This window comes from Sminthopsis crassicaudata, chromosome 5, assembly GCF_048593235.1.
Source record: "Sminthopsis crassicaudata isolate SCR6 chromosome 5, ASM4859323v1, whole genome shotgun sequence".
In the NCBI taxonomy this organism is placed as follows: domain Eukaryota; kingdom Metazoa; phylum Chordata; class Mammalia; order Dasyuromorphia; family Dasyuridae; genus Sminthopsis; species Sminthopsis crassicaudata.
The window spans coordinates 90,271,077-90,289,371 of NC_133621.1; the positions used below are offsets into that span (position 1 = coordinate 90,271,077).

Below are 18,295 nucleotides of genomic sequence, written 5' to 3' on the forward strand. Positions count from 1 at the left end.
ATGCAAACAAGATTAGAAGGAAAGTAACAAATTGAGAAAATATTTTTACAGTTAAAGGTCTGATAAAGGTCTCATTTCCAAAATATATAGAGAACTGACTCTAATTTATAAGAAATTAAACCATTCTCCAATGGATAAATGGTCAAAGGATATGAACAGATAATTTTCAGATGATGAAATTGAAACTATTTCTACTCATATGAAAGAGTGTTCCAAATCACTACTGATCAGAGAAATGCAAATTAAGACAACTCTAAGATACCACTACACACCTGTCAGATTGGCTAAGATGACAGGAAAAAATAATGATGAATGTTGGAGGGAATGTGGGAAACTGGGACACTGATGCATTGTTGGTGGAGTTGTGAAAGAATCCAACCATTCTGGAGAGCAATTTGGAACTATGCCCAAAAAGTTATCAAACTGCATACCCTTTGATCCAGCAGTGCTACTACTGGGCTTATATCCCAAAGAAATACTAAAGAAGGGAAAGGGACCTGTATGTGCCAAAATGTTTGTGGCAGCTCTTTTCGTAGTGGCTAGAAACTGGAAGATGAATGGATTTCCATCAATTGGAGAATGGTTGGGTAAATTATGGTATATGAAGGTTATGGAATATTATTGCTCTGTAAGAAATGACCAGCAGGATGAATACAGAAAGGCTTGGAGAGACTTACATGGACTGATGCTGAGTGAAATGAGCAGAACCAAAAGATCATTATGCACTTCAACAACGATACTGTATGAAGATGTATTCTGATTGAAGTGGATATCTTCAACATAGAGAAGATCTAATTCAGTTCCAGTTGATCAATGATAGACAGAATCAGCTACACCCAGAGAAGGAACACTGGGAATTGAGTGTAAACTGTCTGCACTATTGTCTTTCTACCCAGGTTACTTTTACCTTCTGAATCCAATTCGTATCGTACAACAAGAAACTTAGTTTTACATACATATATTGTATCTAGAATATACTGTAACACATGTAACATGTATGGGATTGCCTGTCATCTAGGGAAGGGGGTAGAGGGAAGGAGGGGAAATAAATAAATTTAAAAAAAAAAAACAAAAAACTAATCTACTTAGTGCTATACCAATTACACTAACAAGAAACTATTTTACTGACCAGAAAAAATAACAATTCATCTCGAAGAACAAAAAGCCAAAAAATTCAAGGGAACTAATGAAAAGAAAAGCAAATGAAGGTGGTCTAGCTATACTCTAAAACTGTATTACAAAGCAGCAGTCAAAATCATTTGGTACTGCCTAAGAAAAAGAGCAGTTCATCAGTGGAATAGGTTAGGTTCACAGGACAAAATAATCAATGACTATAACAATTTAGTATTTGATAAACCCCAAAACCCCAGATTTTGGGATAAGATGTCACTATTTGACAAAAACTTCAGGAAAAAGTGGAAACTAGTAAGTCATACCCACACTTAAGGTCAAAATAGGTTCATGATCTAGACATAGTGATATTATAAACAAATTAGAACAATAAAATATAGTTTACCTCTCAGAACTTTGAACAAGGATGGAATTTGTGACCAAAGAAGAACTAGAGATCATTATATAACCATTCGGGAAAGCAATTTGGAACTATGCTCAAAAAGTTATCAAACTGTGCAGTGTTTCTACTGGGCCTATATCCCAAAGAGATCTTAAAAGGAGGGAAAGGGATCCATATGTGCAAACATGTTTGTGGCAGTCCTTTTTGTAGTGGCAAGAAATTGGAAACTGAGTGGATGCCCATCAACTGGAGGATGGCTGAATATGGTATATGAATGTTATGGAATGTTATTGTTCTATAAGAAATGATCAGCATTATGATTTCAGAGAGGCCTGGAGAGACTTATATGAACTGATGCTAAGTGAAATGAGCAGAACCAGGAGATCCTTATACATGGCAACAAGACTATCCAATGATCAATTCTGATGGATGTGGCTCTCTTCAACAATGAGAGGATTCAAACTAGTTCCACTTGTTCAGTGATGAAGAGAGCCATCTACACCCAGAGAGAGAATCATGGAAGAGAGAATGGACACAACACAGCATTCTCACTCTCTCTGTTGTGGTTTGCTAGCATTTTGTTTTCTTTCTCAGTTTTTTTTTCTTCCTTCTTAATCTCATTTTTCTTGTGCAATAACTTGTGTGTGTATACACACACACACACACACACACATTGGATTTAACATATATTTTAACTTATTTAACATGTATTGGACTACCTGTCATCTAGGGGAGAGGGTGGGGGGAAGGAAGGGGAAATTTGGAACAAAAGGTTTTGCAAGGATCAATGTTGAAAACTTATACATGCATATGTTTTGTAAATAAAAAGCTTTAATAATAATAAAACAAAAACAACAATAAAACTCAAAAAATAAATAAATGAATAAATAAATGACAGATTAAATAAATGAATGAATGAATAAGTAAATAAATAGAAAATGAGGGAGAATGATGGTTTGGAATCAGGCCTGGTTGCATTAATGGAGAGAAGGGGATAGATAGGAGATTGTAAAAGTAGTAATAGATAAATTTAGCAGGTGATGGACATTCAGAATGAGAATGAGGGATTTGTAAACTTGAGTGGAAGAAGGGTGGTACTCTTGATAGTAATAGGCACATTTGACTATTACAGCAATAAAAATGTATTTGGTCCTGTGATATCATTTTAGGAACTACTGGGGAAAAAATTTCTTCCACTGATAAAAATCAATAATTTATGTATAACTTAATTCTTGTTATTTCCTCATAGTTAATGTGACTCAAAGGGAAAATCTGAATTTAAGGCAGGCCCTCTAAGCATTCTGCCTTTCTGTCCTCTCCCTCTTTACATACATCACTTACCTCAAAGGGACAAACGATATTAGTACATTTCAATTCTGATCTTCAAATGTGGAATAAAAAGTTTTTGTTTTCTCCTCTTTCAGAGGAATTTTAAGCAACAGGTGAGCTAGACATTTTAGGAGATAAAGTCAGCTTTAAGTCTCAATTTTAAAAACAAGGAAAAAGAGAGGAATCTACTCAGTAAGGAATTACCTACATAACGCCAATCCTGGGTGAAATCACTGAATGCTTTTTTCCTATCAATGTAAAACATAAGCTTTTAAGTCTATAAACTAATTGATTGCTATATTCATGATTTAAAGCCATTCAGCACTCAAGAGTATTCTAGGACATTCATTAAATATACTTATGTTCTCAGTCCTCTTCTTTTCTCCCTCTTTTTTTTTCATTTTTTTATTAATTTTATAATTATACATTTTTTGACAGTATATATGCATGAGTAATTTTTTTATAACATTATCCCTTGTATTCATTTCTCCAGATTTTCCCCTCCCTCCTTCCACTCCCTCCCCTAGATGACAGGCAATCCCATACATTTTACTTGTGTTACAGTATAATCTAGATATAATATATGTGTGTAAATCCAATTTTCTTGTTGCACGTTAAGTATTGGATTCAGATTCTTTTCTCCCTTTTTACAATTTCACTTGTCTCATCAGTTATGGAGATGATTCTCTAATAATCTACTTATGTAGCTCTAACTTCTTTCCTGACCTCTACTCTTACATTTCCAACTGCCTTTTGGATATCTTGAAGTACATGTTTCAAAGACATTAAACTCAACATGTATTATCCTTCTCCCCAAACCCTACCCTTTTCCTTATTTTCCTGGTACCCCTATTCCCCCAGTCACCCAAATTTGAAACCTTCACTGTCAAATTGATTTTTGTAAAACACAGGTTTTACCACAGATTACCATCACCTTATTTAATATACTCCAGGGGTTCTCCATCAACTCCAGAATCAAATGTAAGATATTTTATTGGCTTTTAAAGCCTATCATAACCTGCCCTCTTCCTGGTTTTTTAATTCTTACAACTTCTTCCCTTTGAATACTCTTCCCCTCACAAAATAACCCACTTCCCTCCCTACTCCAGGGTATACCCAATGCTTGGAATTTTTTCCTTCTTTAGAACTTTCATTTCTTACTGACTTTGAGGTCTCCACATTGAAGCCTCATTACTGTAAAACTTTATCATCTTGTAAGATCAAATTAGTCTTTTGTATTCATATCTCTTAATATCCTCAGCCTGACAGATGGGCAAAAGCAATCAGCTTCAAAACTTGCAGTTAAATTCTTGTTGGAACTGTGAACAGATCCAGCTGTTCTGGAGAACAATTTGGAACTATGCTCAAAAAATTATCAAACTTTGACCCAGCAGTGTTACTATTGGGCCTATATTCCCAGGGAGATCTTAAAGGAGGGAAAGGGACCCACATGTGCAAAAATATTTGTGGCAGTCTTCTTCATAGTAACAAGAAAATGGAAACTGAATGGATGCCCATCAATTGGAGAATGGCTGAATAAGTTATGGTATATGAATGTTATGGAATATTATTGGTCTATAAGAAATGACTAGCAGGATGATTTCAGAGAGCTTAGTGAGACCTAAATGAACTGACGCTAAGTGAAAAGAACAGAACCAGAAGATCACTGTACAAGGCGATAGGAACCTTAAATGACGATCAATTCTGATGAACATGACTCTTTCCAACAATGAGATCACTGATACCAGTTCCAATGATTTTATGATGAAGAGAGCCATTTACACCCAGAAAGAGGACTGTGGGAAGTGAATGTGGACCACAATGTAATATTCTCACTCTTGTTGTTTGCTTGCATTTTGTTTTCTCATTCATTTACTTTCCTTTTTTCTTGTGCAGCAAGAGAATTGTATAAATATGTTTACACATATTAGATTTAACATATTTTAACATGTATAACATATATTGGATTGCTTGCCATGTGAGGAAAAGGAGAAGAAAATCTGAAATACAAGGCAATGTTGAAAAATTATCCATGCATATATTTTGAAAATAAAAAACTTTTTAAAAAATTGCAGTTAATGGAAGATGAATGGATGTCCATCAATTGGAGAATGGTTGGGTAAATTATGGTATATGAAGGTTATGGAATATTATTGCTCTGCAAGAAATGACCAGCAGGACGAATACAGAGAGGTTTGGAGAGACTTACATGAACTGATGCTGAATGAAATGAACAGAACCAGAAGATCGCTGTACACATCAACAACAATGCTGTATGAAGATGTATTCTGATGGAAGTGGATATCTTCAACATAAAGAAGATCCAACTCACTTCCAGTTAATCAATGATGGACAAAAACAACTACACCCAGAGAAGGAACACTGGGAAGTGAATGTAAATTGTTAGCACTACTGTCTATCTACCCAGGTTACTTATACCTTCGGAATCTAATACTTAACGTGCAATAAGAAAATTGGATTTACACACATATATTGTATCTAGGTTATACTGTAACACATGTAAAATGTATGGGATTGCCTGTCATCTAAGGGAGGGAGTAGAAGGAGGGAGGGGAAGATTTGGAAAAATGAATACAAGGGATAATGTTATAAAAAAAAATTACTCATGCATATATACTGTCAAAAAATTTTTTATAATTATAAAATTAAAAAATAATAAAATAAAAAAAATTGCAGTTAAGAAGAGGTATCAGAACAGTCATCTCTTCATTTTCCACTGGTTGCCCTCCACCTTGGCGTCCCAGTTCTCTCTACCCATCACTTTCACTTTTCAGTATCTTTTTTGAATGTTATTTTTCTCCATTAGAGAGTAAGTTTCTTGAACTCAAACTATCTTTTTCATAATGGCTATTCCCAAAGTTTAACAGGATGTCTAGCAGAAAGTAAGCACCTGATAAATGTTTATTGACTAACATACTTTTTCCTAGCTTTTCTTGGATTCCTCACTAAAATTCTGCCTTCTGCAGAAGGTTCTCCCAATCCCCTTAAAGTTCCTTTCCTGTAAGATTATGTCAAATTTATCCTGCATATATCTTGTTTGGACATAGTTATTTGCCATGTTATCTCTTTCATTAGATTGTAAGCTTCTTGAGAAAAAGGACTATTGTTTGCCTTTCTTTGTAACAGTACCTGGTGCTTACCAGGTGCCTTGCATCCAGTAAACTCCTAATAAATGCTTATTGACTTGATTTAATGCATTTGAATCAAAATCAAATCAAAAGCTCTTTATAAGTTTTATATCAAATAGAATTTTTATGAAAAAATAATAGCAGGGTTCCAGAATGTCTATTCCATGGCTATGACCTTTACCTACATTTGACTGTTCTTTGCAAGAAAAGCATGGTGATTTTGCTCTGGCTGCTGCCAATGTACACCAAACAATACATTAGAAGACTGATGTAGTACCCATACAGACCTAACAGAATGTATAAAAGCTGAGAACTTTTCTGGTAATCAATCTTTCAAAGGGCAATTCTTAACAAGTGATAACTTATTCTATTACCATTTATTCTTAACACAACCCAAGTGAAATCTAGTACGTAACAGAAAGAATTCAAATATAACTAAGCCTGATTTGAGAATCCTCTGAATCTGTTATTCACATAGGGATACAGTGTGATGAAAGTAATAGAGTGGAGTCAAATAACTCCAGATGTTACCCATGTTCAAATTCTACCTCTGACACAAATAATCATGGATAAGTTCTCTCTGAGCCTGTTAAACTACAACATGATGGGTTTGCCCTAAATGTTCTCCAAGTTCTGTTCCAGCTCAAAACCATAATCCTATGACTTTTATATCCCATATTTCTTTCTCTCCTTCTTGTCTTCAACTCTTTTCTCTTTCTTTGCCCTCCTGTTCTAATTGTCCCCTCACTCTCTGCTTCTCTTCCCCTAATTAGCTAATGCAGTGGAACTTAAGTATACATTTTATTATATGCATTTCTTAACAAATAGTTTCATGTTCGCTGTTGAGGTTTTTAATATAAAAACTGTTCTCTTAAATGCAAATTAAGACAACTCTGAGATACCACTACACACCTGTCAGATTGGCTAAGATGACAGGAACAAATAATGATGAATGTTGGAGGGGATGTGGGAAAACTGGGACACTAATGCATTGTGAAAAAATCCAACCATTCTGGAGAGCAATCTGGAATTATGCCCAAAAAGTTATCAAACTGTGCATACCCTTTGATCCAGCAGTGCTACTACTGGGCTTATATCCCCAAAGAAATACTAAAGAAGGGAAAGGGACCTGTATGTGTCAAAATGTTTGTGGCAGCCCTTTTTGTAGTGGCTAGAAACTGAAAAATGAATGGATGCCCATCAATTGGAGAATGGTTGGGTAAATTATGGCATATGAATGTTATGGAATATTATTGTTCTGTAAGAAATGACCAGCAGGATGAATACAGAGAGGCATGGAGAAACTTACATGGACTGATGCTGAGTGAAATGAGCAGAACTAGTAGATCATCATACACTTCAACAATACTATATAAGGATGTATTCTGATGGAAATGGATATCTTCAACACAGAGAAGAGCTAATCCAATTCCAACTGATCAATGATGGACAGAATCAGCTACCCCCAGAGAAGGAACACTGGGAAATGAGTGTAAACTGTTAGCATTTTTTGTTTTTCTTCCCATACAGAAAGGGTTATTTTTACCTTTCGATTCCAATTCTTCCGTTGCAACAACAACAACAAAATTTGGTTCTGCATATACATATTGTATCTAGGATATACTATAACATATTTAATATGTATGGGAAAGCCTGCCATCTGGGGGAGGCGGTGGAGGGAAGGAGGGGAAAATTTGGAACAGGAGGGAGTACAAGGGATAATGTTGTAAAAAATTACCTATGCATATGTACTGTCAAAAAATGTTATAATTAAGGGCAGTAAGATGGCGCAGTGGATAGAGCACCAGCCTTGAATTCAGGAGGACCCGAGTTCAAATTTGATCTCAGATACTTAACACTTCCTAGCTGTGTGACCCTGGGCAAGTCACTTAACCCCAGCCTCAAAAAAAAAAGAAAAAAAAAAGTTATAATTATAAAATTAATTTAAAAAATAAAAAAATAACAAAAAACCAAAAGAAACAAACAAACAAAAAAACTGTTCTCTTTAAGTGTAATACTTGATCCATGTTATGTGAGGCAACAGACTTTTATAGAAAAAAAAAAAAGTTCCCTATAGTCCCAAATGTGAAACATTAGATTCTAATAACTAAAAGCTTTTAAAAACCTATGTAGGAAAAAAAAAAAAAAAACTCTATGTAGGCTATCTATCCCCTATTCATGCACAAATACTTTTACCATAATCACAAAAAATAACATACACACAAACATATAATTGCTTTGAAATAAAGAAAAAGATTTTACAGCCTCTATATTGCCTCATGGAACAAAGGGAACTCGATCACATTATTAGCTCAAATACTCAAAATATAACCAAGAAGGTAAGTCCATTGTAAAATCATTCAATATATCCCAAAGTCACAAATTTAGGATTACCCACATTACTATTCTTTTCCACTATCATGGGTAACTGAAAACTCACTATATATGTTACTTCTCAAGTATCATATTATAACATTTTGCATTCATCCTCTTGGCAATTATAACCCTGAAAAATCTCCCCAAATTAAATGATGGTGAATACTGATATTTGATGTTATAGTAAAGCATATGTAAAAACAGATATGGTCTCTGTACTATAAAAACTTTAATATTATGGGTACAAAAATATTCCTCTGATATTTTTTTCATTGCTTCTGCTAGACCCAAATCTCTAAGGTTTCCACCCTTACATCTTAATATAGATGCCAAATGCTACCAACAAGCTGAATGGAAATTCCCAGGCAGCAAACTAGATCAGCTTCAGAATGTCTGAAATCACATAAGGACTTGAACTGGAGACATACAGCTATTTTTTACAGTTAGCTCCTGGTCTAAGGTATAAATAGTATTGTTCTGAAGGATCTCTGCTCAAAGGTATCTTGCACATAAGATAACTTTATTTGGAACTGAGCTATTCTCTACATGGAATAGAGATCTACATACTTAGGACAAAATGAAAAGATTTCTGACAAATTACCTGGGAGTCGCTACAGAGGTAAGAAGATGTTTTTGAAAACCTAGATATACCTTAATGAAAGAGAACAGATTTCTCACTGGTGTGTGTCCAGAAGCTGTTGAACACATCATTAATTCTCACTCCTTTTTCTGGAGCCAGTTATCCAACTAGAGAGGTCTATTTCTTTTCTGTAAGTCTATTCTTAAACATGATGACCAAGTTTGTTTCAATGCTTCTGGAGCCAATTATCCAACTAGAAAGGTCTATTTCTTTTCTCTAAGTCTATTCTTAAACATTATGACCAAGTTTGTTTCAATGCTTCAGTGCCAATCAACAAGCAAAGATTAAAAATTTAATTTTTTTTTAGAAGAAACAAAGAACAAAATCTTTGGGTCAGGGTACTGTGATATATTCAATGGATCCTTGTTACAACACTGTCCTTTCGATCCAAGATAAGGTTAAAAGCATATTATTAAGAAGAATTTCTGCAGAAAGCTAAGTCAGATTAAAGATGCATTATTCACTTAAGGGACCCACTTCATTACCACGCAATTTTGAAATAGAACATAAAAAAAATTATTGTATCATTTCTCTTAAAATTAAGGAATCCAAAGACTCTTACCAGAAGTACTTGTCGGCATCCAGCAGACAAGGCAATGCTATTCCATATTCTTTCCTTTTCAGAAACGCACGACCCTTTTCATGGTATCCCATAGCTAACATAAGGGCCTAGAGGGAAAATCACAAAATTATGTTTCTAGGTTTCTTAAATCTTCACTAGTATTTCCAATCCCACTAAAAAGTTCTTTAGAAAATGAAAAACAAAACAAAACAAAACAAAACAAAACAAAAAAAACCCCACAACTATCTAAATAGCAAATTTTCATGCATCTGAACCTGTTTTAGAATGCAGGCTCATAAACTTTATCATGTGGGTAAATATACTGAAGAGAACTTACCTTTGTAAATCACTAAAACCCTCCACTATTCAATTCCTCACAAATATAGACAATTTTAGAGGAAAGTACCTACATTGTGTATTCCTTTACTAAAAATCACAGAATTAGTTCCCCCTGGAAACATTTCCACATTACAATTATTATATGCCTTATTTCTAAGGGCATGAACAGAAACCTATTTCTTGATTCTATGTATTATACAGAGACCAAATGGCTACAAAAAACTTCACATTTTTATTTACACAAAATCTGAAGATAAACTATAAAATTCATAGTACTTACTTTTTTTTCTGCTGTGGGTATTTTGATTGATCTGCCTGTTTGATTAGCTATTTCTAAGTATGGAGTTGTTTCAGGATCCACAGTCTCAGCTGCAACAAAATAAAAATAAACTTCCATTAGCTCACAGTTAACAGTGATGATACAGAACAATATATAAACCAAGGTGCCCAAGGCAAAAGGTTTCAAAAACCAAAAAGAAGATAACAAAATGCTAAGCTATTGAAATGTTCTTGTGTTTTGCTGCACCCCAATAAAAGAACTAAGTTTTAATTTTTACAAGCAGAAGATGAAAAGTAGATACTCATATGCATACCTCTCTGTGCCAGTATTTCTAGACCTCTCTTTGTTCTCTGCATTCTCTTTTCTTTTTTGTCAGCTTCATTTTGCTCTAGTTCCTCTTCCTGAAGGTTTCTTCGTGCATCCTCTTCTGACTGCTTGAGTTCAAGCACCATAGCTTTCACATTGTGTGTAACCCCTTGCTCTTCCAGGGTTTTCCCTACAGAATTGGAATTACAAGTGAGGAGAAACATTTAGTCTATTGGCTCATAGACCTCCCATAAAACTCACCAGCTGCAGGACCTACTCATTGAGCTTCACACTTCTATTTGTTGTTGTTGTTCAGTCGTGTCCACCTTTTTGTGACCCCATTTGGGGGTTTTTTTGGAAGAGATACTGGAGTGCTTTGCAATTTCCTTCTCCATCTCAGTTTACAGATGAGGCAATTGAGGCAAATAGCATGAAGTGACTTGCCCAGGATCACACAGGCACATAGCTAGTAATTGTCTAAAGCCAGATTTGAACTTGGAGAGATGAATCTTCCTGACTTCAGGCCTAGAACTTTATCCACTGTGTCTCTTAATTGTCCCCTATAAAATGGGGCTAATAATATCTACATTAAATGTTTTGCAAGATTTCTCTAAGGAATGTGGTTTAAAGCACCAAAGAAGTGTGAATGAATTAAAAAGCATCTAGGTGGTCCAGTGGATAGAGCTGTGTTGATATCAGAAAAACCCAAGTACAAATTCTGCTTCAAACACAAACTGTGTGGCTCTGGGCAAGTAAATAATCTCTGTCAGACTCAGTTTCATCATCTTTACAATAGGTGTAATAAGAGCACCTACCTCCCAGGATTATTATGAGGATAAAATGAGATTATATTGTTGAAGCACTTTGCAAACCTAAAAATGTTGTGTAAATGCTAGTTGTTGTTTTTATGCACTTACTATGTGCCAGATACCCAGAGCTACAAATATAAAAGCAAAGACAATCCTTGCCCTCAAATGATTTGCATAGAACTAGAAAGACAAAATACATGTATAAAACAAGTGGCCATAGAAAAATATTTCTTTTTGGAAAGGATAATAGAGGAGATTTGATTATGGTTCCCAGACCAAATAAATGAAGGAGAGGAAAAGAGAGAAGACAAAGAATGGGGAACTGAGGCAACCATCAATCAAGAAAACATTAAATGGGCACTTTGGAAGCTACACTAACCTTCAAAAAACCATTATATGATATTCCTGGGATGAATATGTTTGAATTTGGCTTGTAACAATGGTAAAATTAAACAGATATTAATCTTAGTAAAAACATTAAGAATCACTACATTTCCATAGGGAAGAATTTAGCCAATTTAAAACCAATTTATTCTTTCAGCAATTCTTTTCAAAAAAGTTACTGAGATTTTAAAAAATCAATAAAGTCTACTAAGCTTTACTAAGTACTTGCAAAGTTCGAGGCACTATATTAGACTCTAGGCCAGAAAATATTGTGTTAGCCTTTGTGGAATAAATGAAATACAAGTGATTCATATTGCCTTCAAGAAACCTATAACCTAGTAAGAAATATAAAATGAGCATTTTAAGTTAGATTTAAACATAACAACAGCAGATGAGATAGTACAAGTGATTAGCATAAGTAAATGAAATGGTCCACAAATGCTGTAGACTTTAAGAGCATACAAAGATTCCTTCTTTATAATGAAAACACTTTAGAAAAAAATGTTTTAGAGAGGAGATGGAATTTCAATAGATTTTTAAAGGCTACGTTGGATATAGTACAGAGAAGAGAATGTTGTTATGAAGGTAGAAAACAGAAGTTGGGAAGTGCATGGTGGGTTTGAGAGAGACTAAAGACACCAGTCTAGTTGGAATAGCACTAGGAATACTCAAAGATATGATTCGTACAGTAGACTGGAACATTGTGAAGGAGCTCAAATTTTATCTAAGGGAAATGGGTAGGAACTATTAAGTTTATGAACAATAATAGAATAACATGATCAAAATGATAATTTTTAATTATCTGAAGGATAGACTTAAGGGAGAAATACTAGTTAATTTTTGCAATAATATAGATAATACACAAAGGATAAAAATCTGAATTAGATTTCTACCTGTAGGAATGAAAATGGAAAAAAGAGATATTGTGAACAAAGAATCAATGGGAATTGGTAACTGGCTAAGGAAGTGAAGACAAGATAAAAGTTGTGAGATTGGATCAATGGGGAGATGGATATCATTCAAAGCAAGAAAAAAGTAGCTACCTACAAGGCAGCTAGCAAACAGATCAGGGCTAAAGATGAGAAGTCATCTAAAGAAGTAATAGTTGAAACTATAGAAATGAATAAAAGCACTAATGAAGGTGAAAAAAGGAGAACTGCAAAAGATCAGGAACTGACCAGGGGAATATCAGAAGAAAGTTTGGTAAAAGAAAAAAAAGAACCAGGACAACAACACAAAACCATGGCTTACCATGGAAAAAAATTAGTTTCAAGAATATGAACATAAATAGTACCAAATGTTGGTAAACCTAAAAGCTCTTCAAGGGAAGCATTCTTTTTCTTGATTGAGATAATTTTCAAAAGGAAAAAAAAATAAATTGAACTGAGGTATTAATTCTTAATTTAGGCTATGAAATCCCTGGAAAGGAAAGATTCAAAGATCTAAATATCTACATTGTTTAGTGCTATAAATTATTTTTTAAAATCCTACAGCTTTAATCAATACATACCTAATTGAAGCTGCTTCTTATTTATAACTATTTTAATGTAGTTTTCTTGAAATCCAAAGGTTTCAGCTATTCTACAAAACAAAATGGATAAAAGTCATTGGAAAATACAAATATTTATATTATATTGACTATGAAACATTTAAATTTTCACAAATGGAAACACAGACTACCAGCCAGAGGGGGAAGTCTCAACTTTAGTAGAAGATAGAATCAGGAAGATTTTTATACTGTTTTACTATTTCATGATGGAATAATAAACGTTCAATAAGATCAGTAATGTTATATTGGATTTAACATGTCATTTCAACATATTTAACATGTATTGGACTACCTGTCAGCTAGGAGAGGGGGTGGGAAGGAGGGAAAAATTTCGAACAAAAAGTTTTGCAAGGATAAATGTTGGAAAAATTACCCGTGCATATGCTTTGTAAATAAAAAAAGAACTAATTAATTAATTTTTAAAAAAGATCTTCAAGATAATCAAGATCTTCAAGATGACAGGCTTGGGCAAGTCACTTAAGCTCTCTTAAGTGAGAAAGCTAAAAGTCATTTTGTATAAACTGATTTGCATAGTTATGTGATTCAAATCAGAGTATTCTACATATATGAAAACACTTTGAAATCATAAAGTGCTATGTCCTTGTGAATAGTTGTTTTCTTCATGAAAACTAAAACCCAAAAACCATCAGGAAAAGCAATCAGCAAATCTATTTATTGGAATTAAGTTTTCAGATCTCCTTTTAAAGGTAATTTTGTTAAACCAAACTTTTACTATATATCTTAAAAAATCAAAACATAGAAGAAAACCACACATAGCTATAAGCACATTTCAATTTAGCATTCATTTATAAGCAATAAAAAATATAGATATAAGATAATACATAAATTTGTTATTATCCTCTTTGTAATGGCTGGTTAGCAAGACTACTAAACATGTATTTATGTAAATACTTTCCATTTTTAATTGAAACCAGCAATTTAGTAAAAATACAGAAAACCTATAAATTGCTGTCATTTGTTTTAAAATTTTCCTCAAAGGCATTTTTAAAAATAACAATTTCATGCTATTTAAAACATAATTCAAATTAAGAAGCAACTAATAAATAACTTTTCAGGGTTATTTATGCATAAAAGCTACACTAAAGACAGTTCATGCACTTCACCATTTTGCTTTCATAAATTGAGGCACTAACAAATTCAGTCAGTATGAATGAGTGTCACCTAGTGTCAAAATTAGTAACTACAGAGATATTATCCAAAAAAGTCAAGAGCTCCCTTTGAATTATTTTTACCACAGATTTCTGGAATGCTTCTTTTTATAATTCAGGGACCACCTATAGAGCATAGAGGTCAAATAAGTACTATGAAATCTGACTAAAGCAATACTTGCTCCTTCTTTTAGAAATATTAAGAAAACATCTTAAAATTATCTTGGTCTGAAGCCTTTAGACTAATATCAATCTTTCTTTAAATGTCGATTATGAAAAAATGCCTTCTCCCCTCTTTCTAAAGGAGCCCTGGAAAGAAAGATTAGTTCTTCCTGAAGTAATTAAAGTGGTGATCAGACCAAGAAATACTTGACTTATCCATCTAGAAAGCAGTTTCTGTCCTCTCCTCTCAATGTTTAATTAGTCTAAATTATTAAATATTATTTCTAGTGAACTTTGGTATAAATCCTACAGTAAAGGATTTAAACAGAAAGAGTTTAACTTATCAGTAAGGAATGTTATTCTTGTCTTTTTTATTTTTCATAGAAGAGCCAAACTATAACAGAGTTAACTCAATGTAACCACCTACTGTTCCTTCCTGGATCCTAAATGTAGGCTACTAAGCAGTGGCAGATGGTAGGAAAATAACAGGAAAAATAATTTTAAAATGACTGCCTGAGGCAGGGGAGAGTAATAGCTAGAGATAGAAAAGGCAGGCTTTTGGTGTCAAGAAGACCTGGATTCAAGTTCTACTTATGACCCTAAGCAAATCACAGTTCTCAGTGTTCCATGCAATTTTCTAAGACTATAAATAGTAAAGTGGTGCTAATCTGTATAGTACAAATTTTTCACCTGGAGTTTCTTACATTTATGTTATTCTACATAAGATTAAAAATAACAACAGAAAAACCACTGCCTCACTTTTCAAAAAAGAAAATCACTTGGTGTTTAAAGTGTTTAAAGCCCTCAAAAAAAAAATACAAATAAATAAAATAACTTAATAACTAAATTTCAACATTTCCATAATTTAGGATTTGGATTTAGAACATGAGATCCTTTAAAGATGGGAAAAATAAGACTCAGAAAAGTTTTAAAAGTTGCTGAAAGCCACACAGGTTCTGCCAATGGAAGAATTTGAACTGAAATACAAGGCTCTTCTTGTTGAACAGATATTATTTTTTTCACATTACAAATAGAAAGTCCAAAATGGATAACAGGTGAAATACCTGTCTTGTGTTACACACAAAAATAGCATATAATCCAATCTAGTGTAGCAGAACTAGAATATAAAAATGTACCATGATTTCTTAGTAAAAGTAGAAAAAAGACTTTCTGAACTTACTGTGATCTCAATTCTTTGCCGGTGATGTGCAGTTTGGTTTCCAACAAATTTTTCTTATCCTAATAAAAAAAATTTTAAATTATAATTATGATTCTCCTGTAGATAATTTTGCATTTTTCTGATCTATTATTTTTTTCTGTCAAGAAGACCTTATATTGAATGTTATGACATTTGTGACAATAGATATAGACTTAAGTGACAGGCAAACAGATTTAAGCAAGTGTCTAAAATATAACTCTGTTGCAGTGTCAGAACTAGAACCCAAAAGATTTCAAACAAATGGCTAACTGCAAAGTGTGACAATGTGACAGGAATCAGGACATATTAAATTGGTGCTTTAGTCCATCCCCTGAAACTAAAACAGATGACTTAGAGAAGCTCATCAGTAAAATAACCAAGAGAAAAGAGATTAATAAACTATTAAAATTCACCTTTTTGGCACCTGTCCAAGACCTCAATAATATAATGTCTATGAAAAGTACTAGAAATTGATCAATGGAAATGCATCTCCATGGATTTTCGATGTTTCATTATTTAAAAAAAAAAACAAACTTCAAGATTATATATTTATGAACTGAAATAGTCAACATGCTCAGGATAAATCCTTTAGTATCTCCACAGACCTTTTTAAGGTATACTGGTTTAGTTATACATTAACAAAATCACATTTGATATAAGTGGTGAGAATACCTATAAACTGTATCTGTAAACATCTGGCCTATGAAGGTGTGGGCTTCTCTTAGAACTTTCTCTTTGGAGTTTTTATATATTGGGCAGCTACAGTAGGTAACGGAAAAGTTTGTTTCTATTACATTCTTTTCAGACCAGATAGTGGAAGAAAACTGGCAGTAGTAATATGATCTTCTCGGTGAGGTACTGGAATGAAAGGATAGCATTCTTTTATCTGTCACCATCAGAAGAGAGCACATCTACTCCAACTCCTTCAGAACTCTCTCTTCTAAGGAGAGGGTGGAGAGTCACATCCTAAGTGGCAAGGCTCCTAAAATCCCTGAAGGGAAGCACTTCATTCTATCACTGTTTTTTCTTTCCACACAGAAATCAGATTTATAAGTGATCTCTCCTATTATAGGTGAGAAAACTGGGCACCAGAGCTCAAGATTAATAAATGTCAGTGCCAGAATCTGAACCCGGTCATCCAATTCCAACTACAAGTCTTTTCCCCTCTGTCTGGCTATCCTGGATTCCCATCTTTTGTATTTTCAGCCTAGTCTCTCATCTCTATACTTTCAGCAACTATAATTTGCAAATCTAATTTCCTACTATTTTCTACTGTAAAAGTAGAATATTTAAACAATATGATGAGTTAAGAAGGTTTTCTGTGGGTTAAGCTAAGAATTTAACCACTACTTGTAATACTATTTCTACAAGAAAATATATTCCAAGTTTCAAACAAGTGACTTAAAAACATTTGGCATATCCTCATAAATCAGGGATTTCTCATACAGGCTAGAAGTTATGGCTTCCAGTTATTTTCTTATCCCTCAGGAATTATAGTTAATTCTTCATATTTGATCCTTAGGAAAGTGAAAGAATTTGTTTAATTGCTTAGGATGCCACTACATCACATTAAAATCAACATTATACTTTATACTATTATTCAAGTTTAAGTGACCATTAAAATTAAGTCCTCTTAAGATATCTTTAAATAAAAGTAGTTGCTGTTCCAAAATTTAAAATATTTTAATGAACAACTCTAGCTACTGCAATTTCAAAATCACAATTAGCAAGGGTCAACCTTGAACAAATGACTATATTAGTAAAGATAATTACTTACTTTTCTTAGTCTTGGAGGCAAGAATACCTCAATTGTAGCAACACCTGTGGTTTTAAAATTTTCATTTCCTGTTCCACGTTCAATTGCTTTACATCGTATTTCTTCAATAATTTTTTCTATTTCATTTTCACAGCATTCTAGTTTGTCTGAATATCTCTTTGCAAGTTCCTGTTAAAAATTTACAAAACACAGCTCAATGCAAAACTGCTAAATTTTAAATAATGTAAAAGAGAAAAAAAAATTCCCAAACAAACCAAGAAGCAGATATTAACAGAAACAAAGCATGCGGGAACTGTGAAATAATCAACTCTGTTGAGTAGCAGTCACTCCTAGTTTAAGACCTCATATGGGAGCCACATTTTGATATATATATATATATAATAAAATTTAAGGAGGATTGAGAAATAAAACAAAAATAACTAAGGAGCTATGACCTACAAGAAAAAGCCAAAACAACTGGGATTATTCAGAAAAGAAAGCTAAGAAGTAACTTAACTGTCTTCAGTAATATGAAGGATTATTTTAAGGAAGATGGTGACCAAGTGTTCTCCATCTCCACTAAGGAGAAAACAAGAAAAAATGGATTTAAATTACAGTGAAGTAGGAACAATTCAGATTATACCTAAGAAACAATTTTTTCATCACAATAATTCTAAGATAATGGAATGAATGGTAAAATAATTACCCAGGAAAAACTTTAGAAGTGGGAGAGAAAAATGACCATATGTTTTTAGAAGGTTTCTGTGAAGCCAG

At 33.4% G+C, this 18,295-nt stretch overlaps 1 protein-coding gene across 4 annotated transcripts in view; it reads right to left on the reverse strand.

Moving 5' to 3' along the window:
• Positions 1-18,295, reverse strand: part of NUB1 (negative regulator of ubiquitin like proteins 1) — a 50,669-nt gene that overhangs the window by 21,359 nt on the left and 11,015 nt on the right. For all 4 annotated transcript variants that reach the window (XM_074267460.1, XM_074267464.1, XM_074267463.1 and 1 more), the window contains exons 3-8: positions 17,543-17,710; positions 15,748-15,806; positions 13,198-13,268; positions 10,502-10,684; positions 10,189-10,277; positions 9,570-9,676 (exon numbers count right to left, since the gene is read on the reverse strand). In XM_074267460.1, coding sequence (XP_074123561.1) covers positions 9,570-9,676; positions 10,189-10,277; positions 10,502-10,684; positions 13,198-13,268; positions 15,748-15,806; positions 17,543-17,710 — 677 coding nt within the window. The remainder of the gene's footprint in view (positions 1-9,569; positions 9,677-10,188; positions 10,278-10,501; positions 10,685-13,197; positions 13,269-15,747; positions 15,807-17,542; positions 17,711-18,295) is intronic.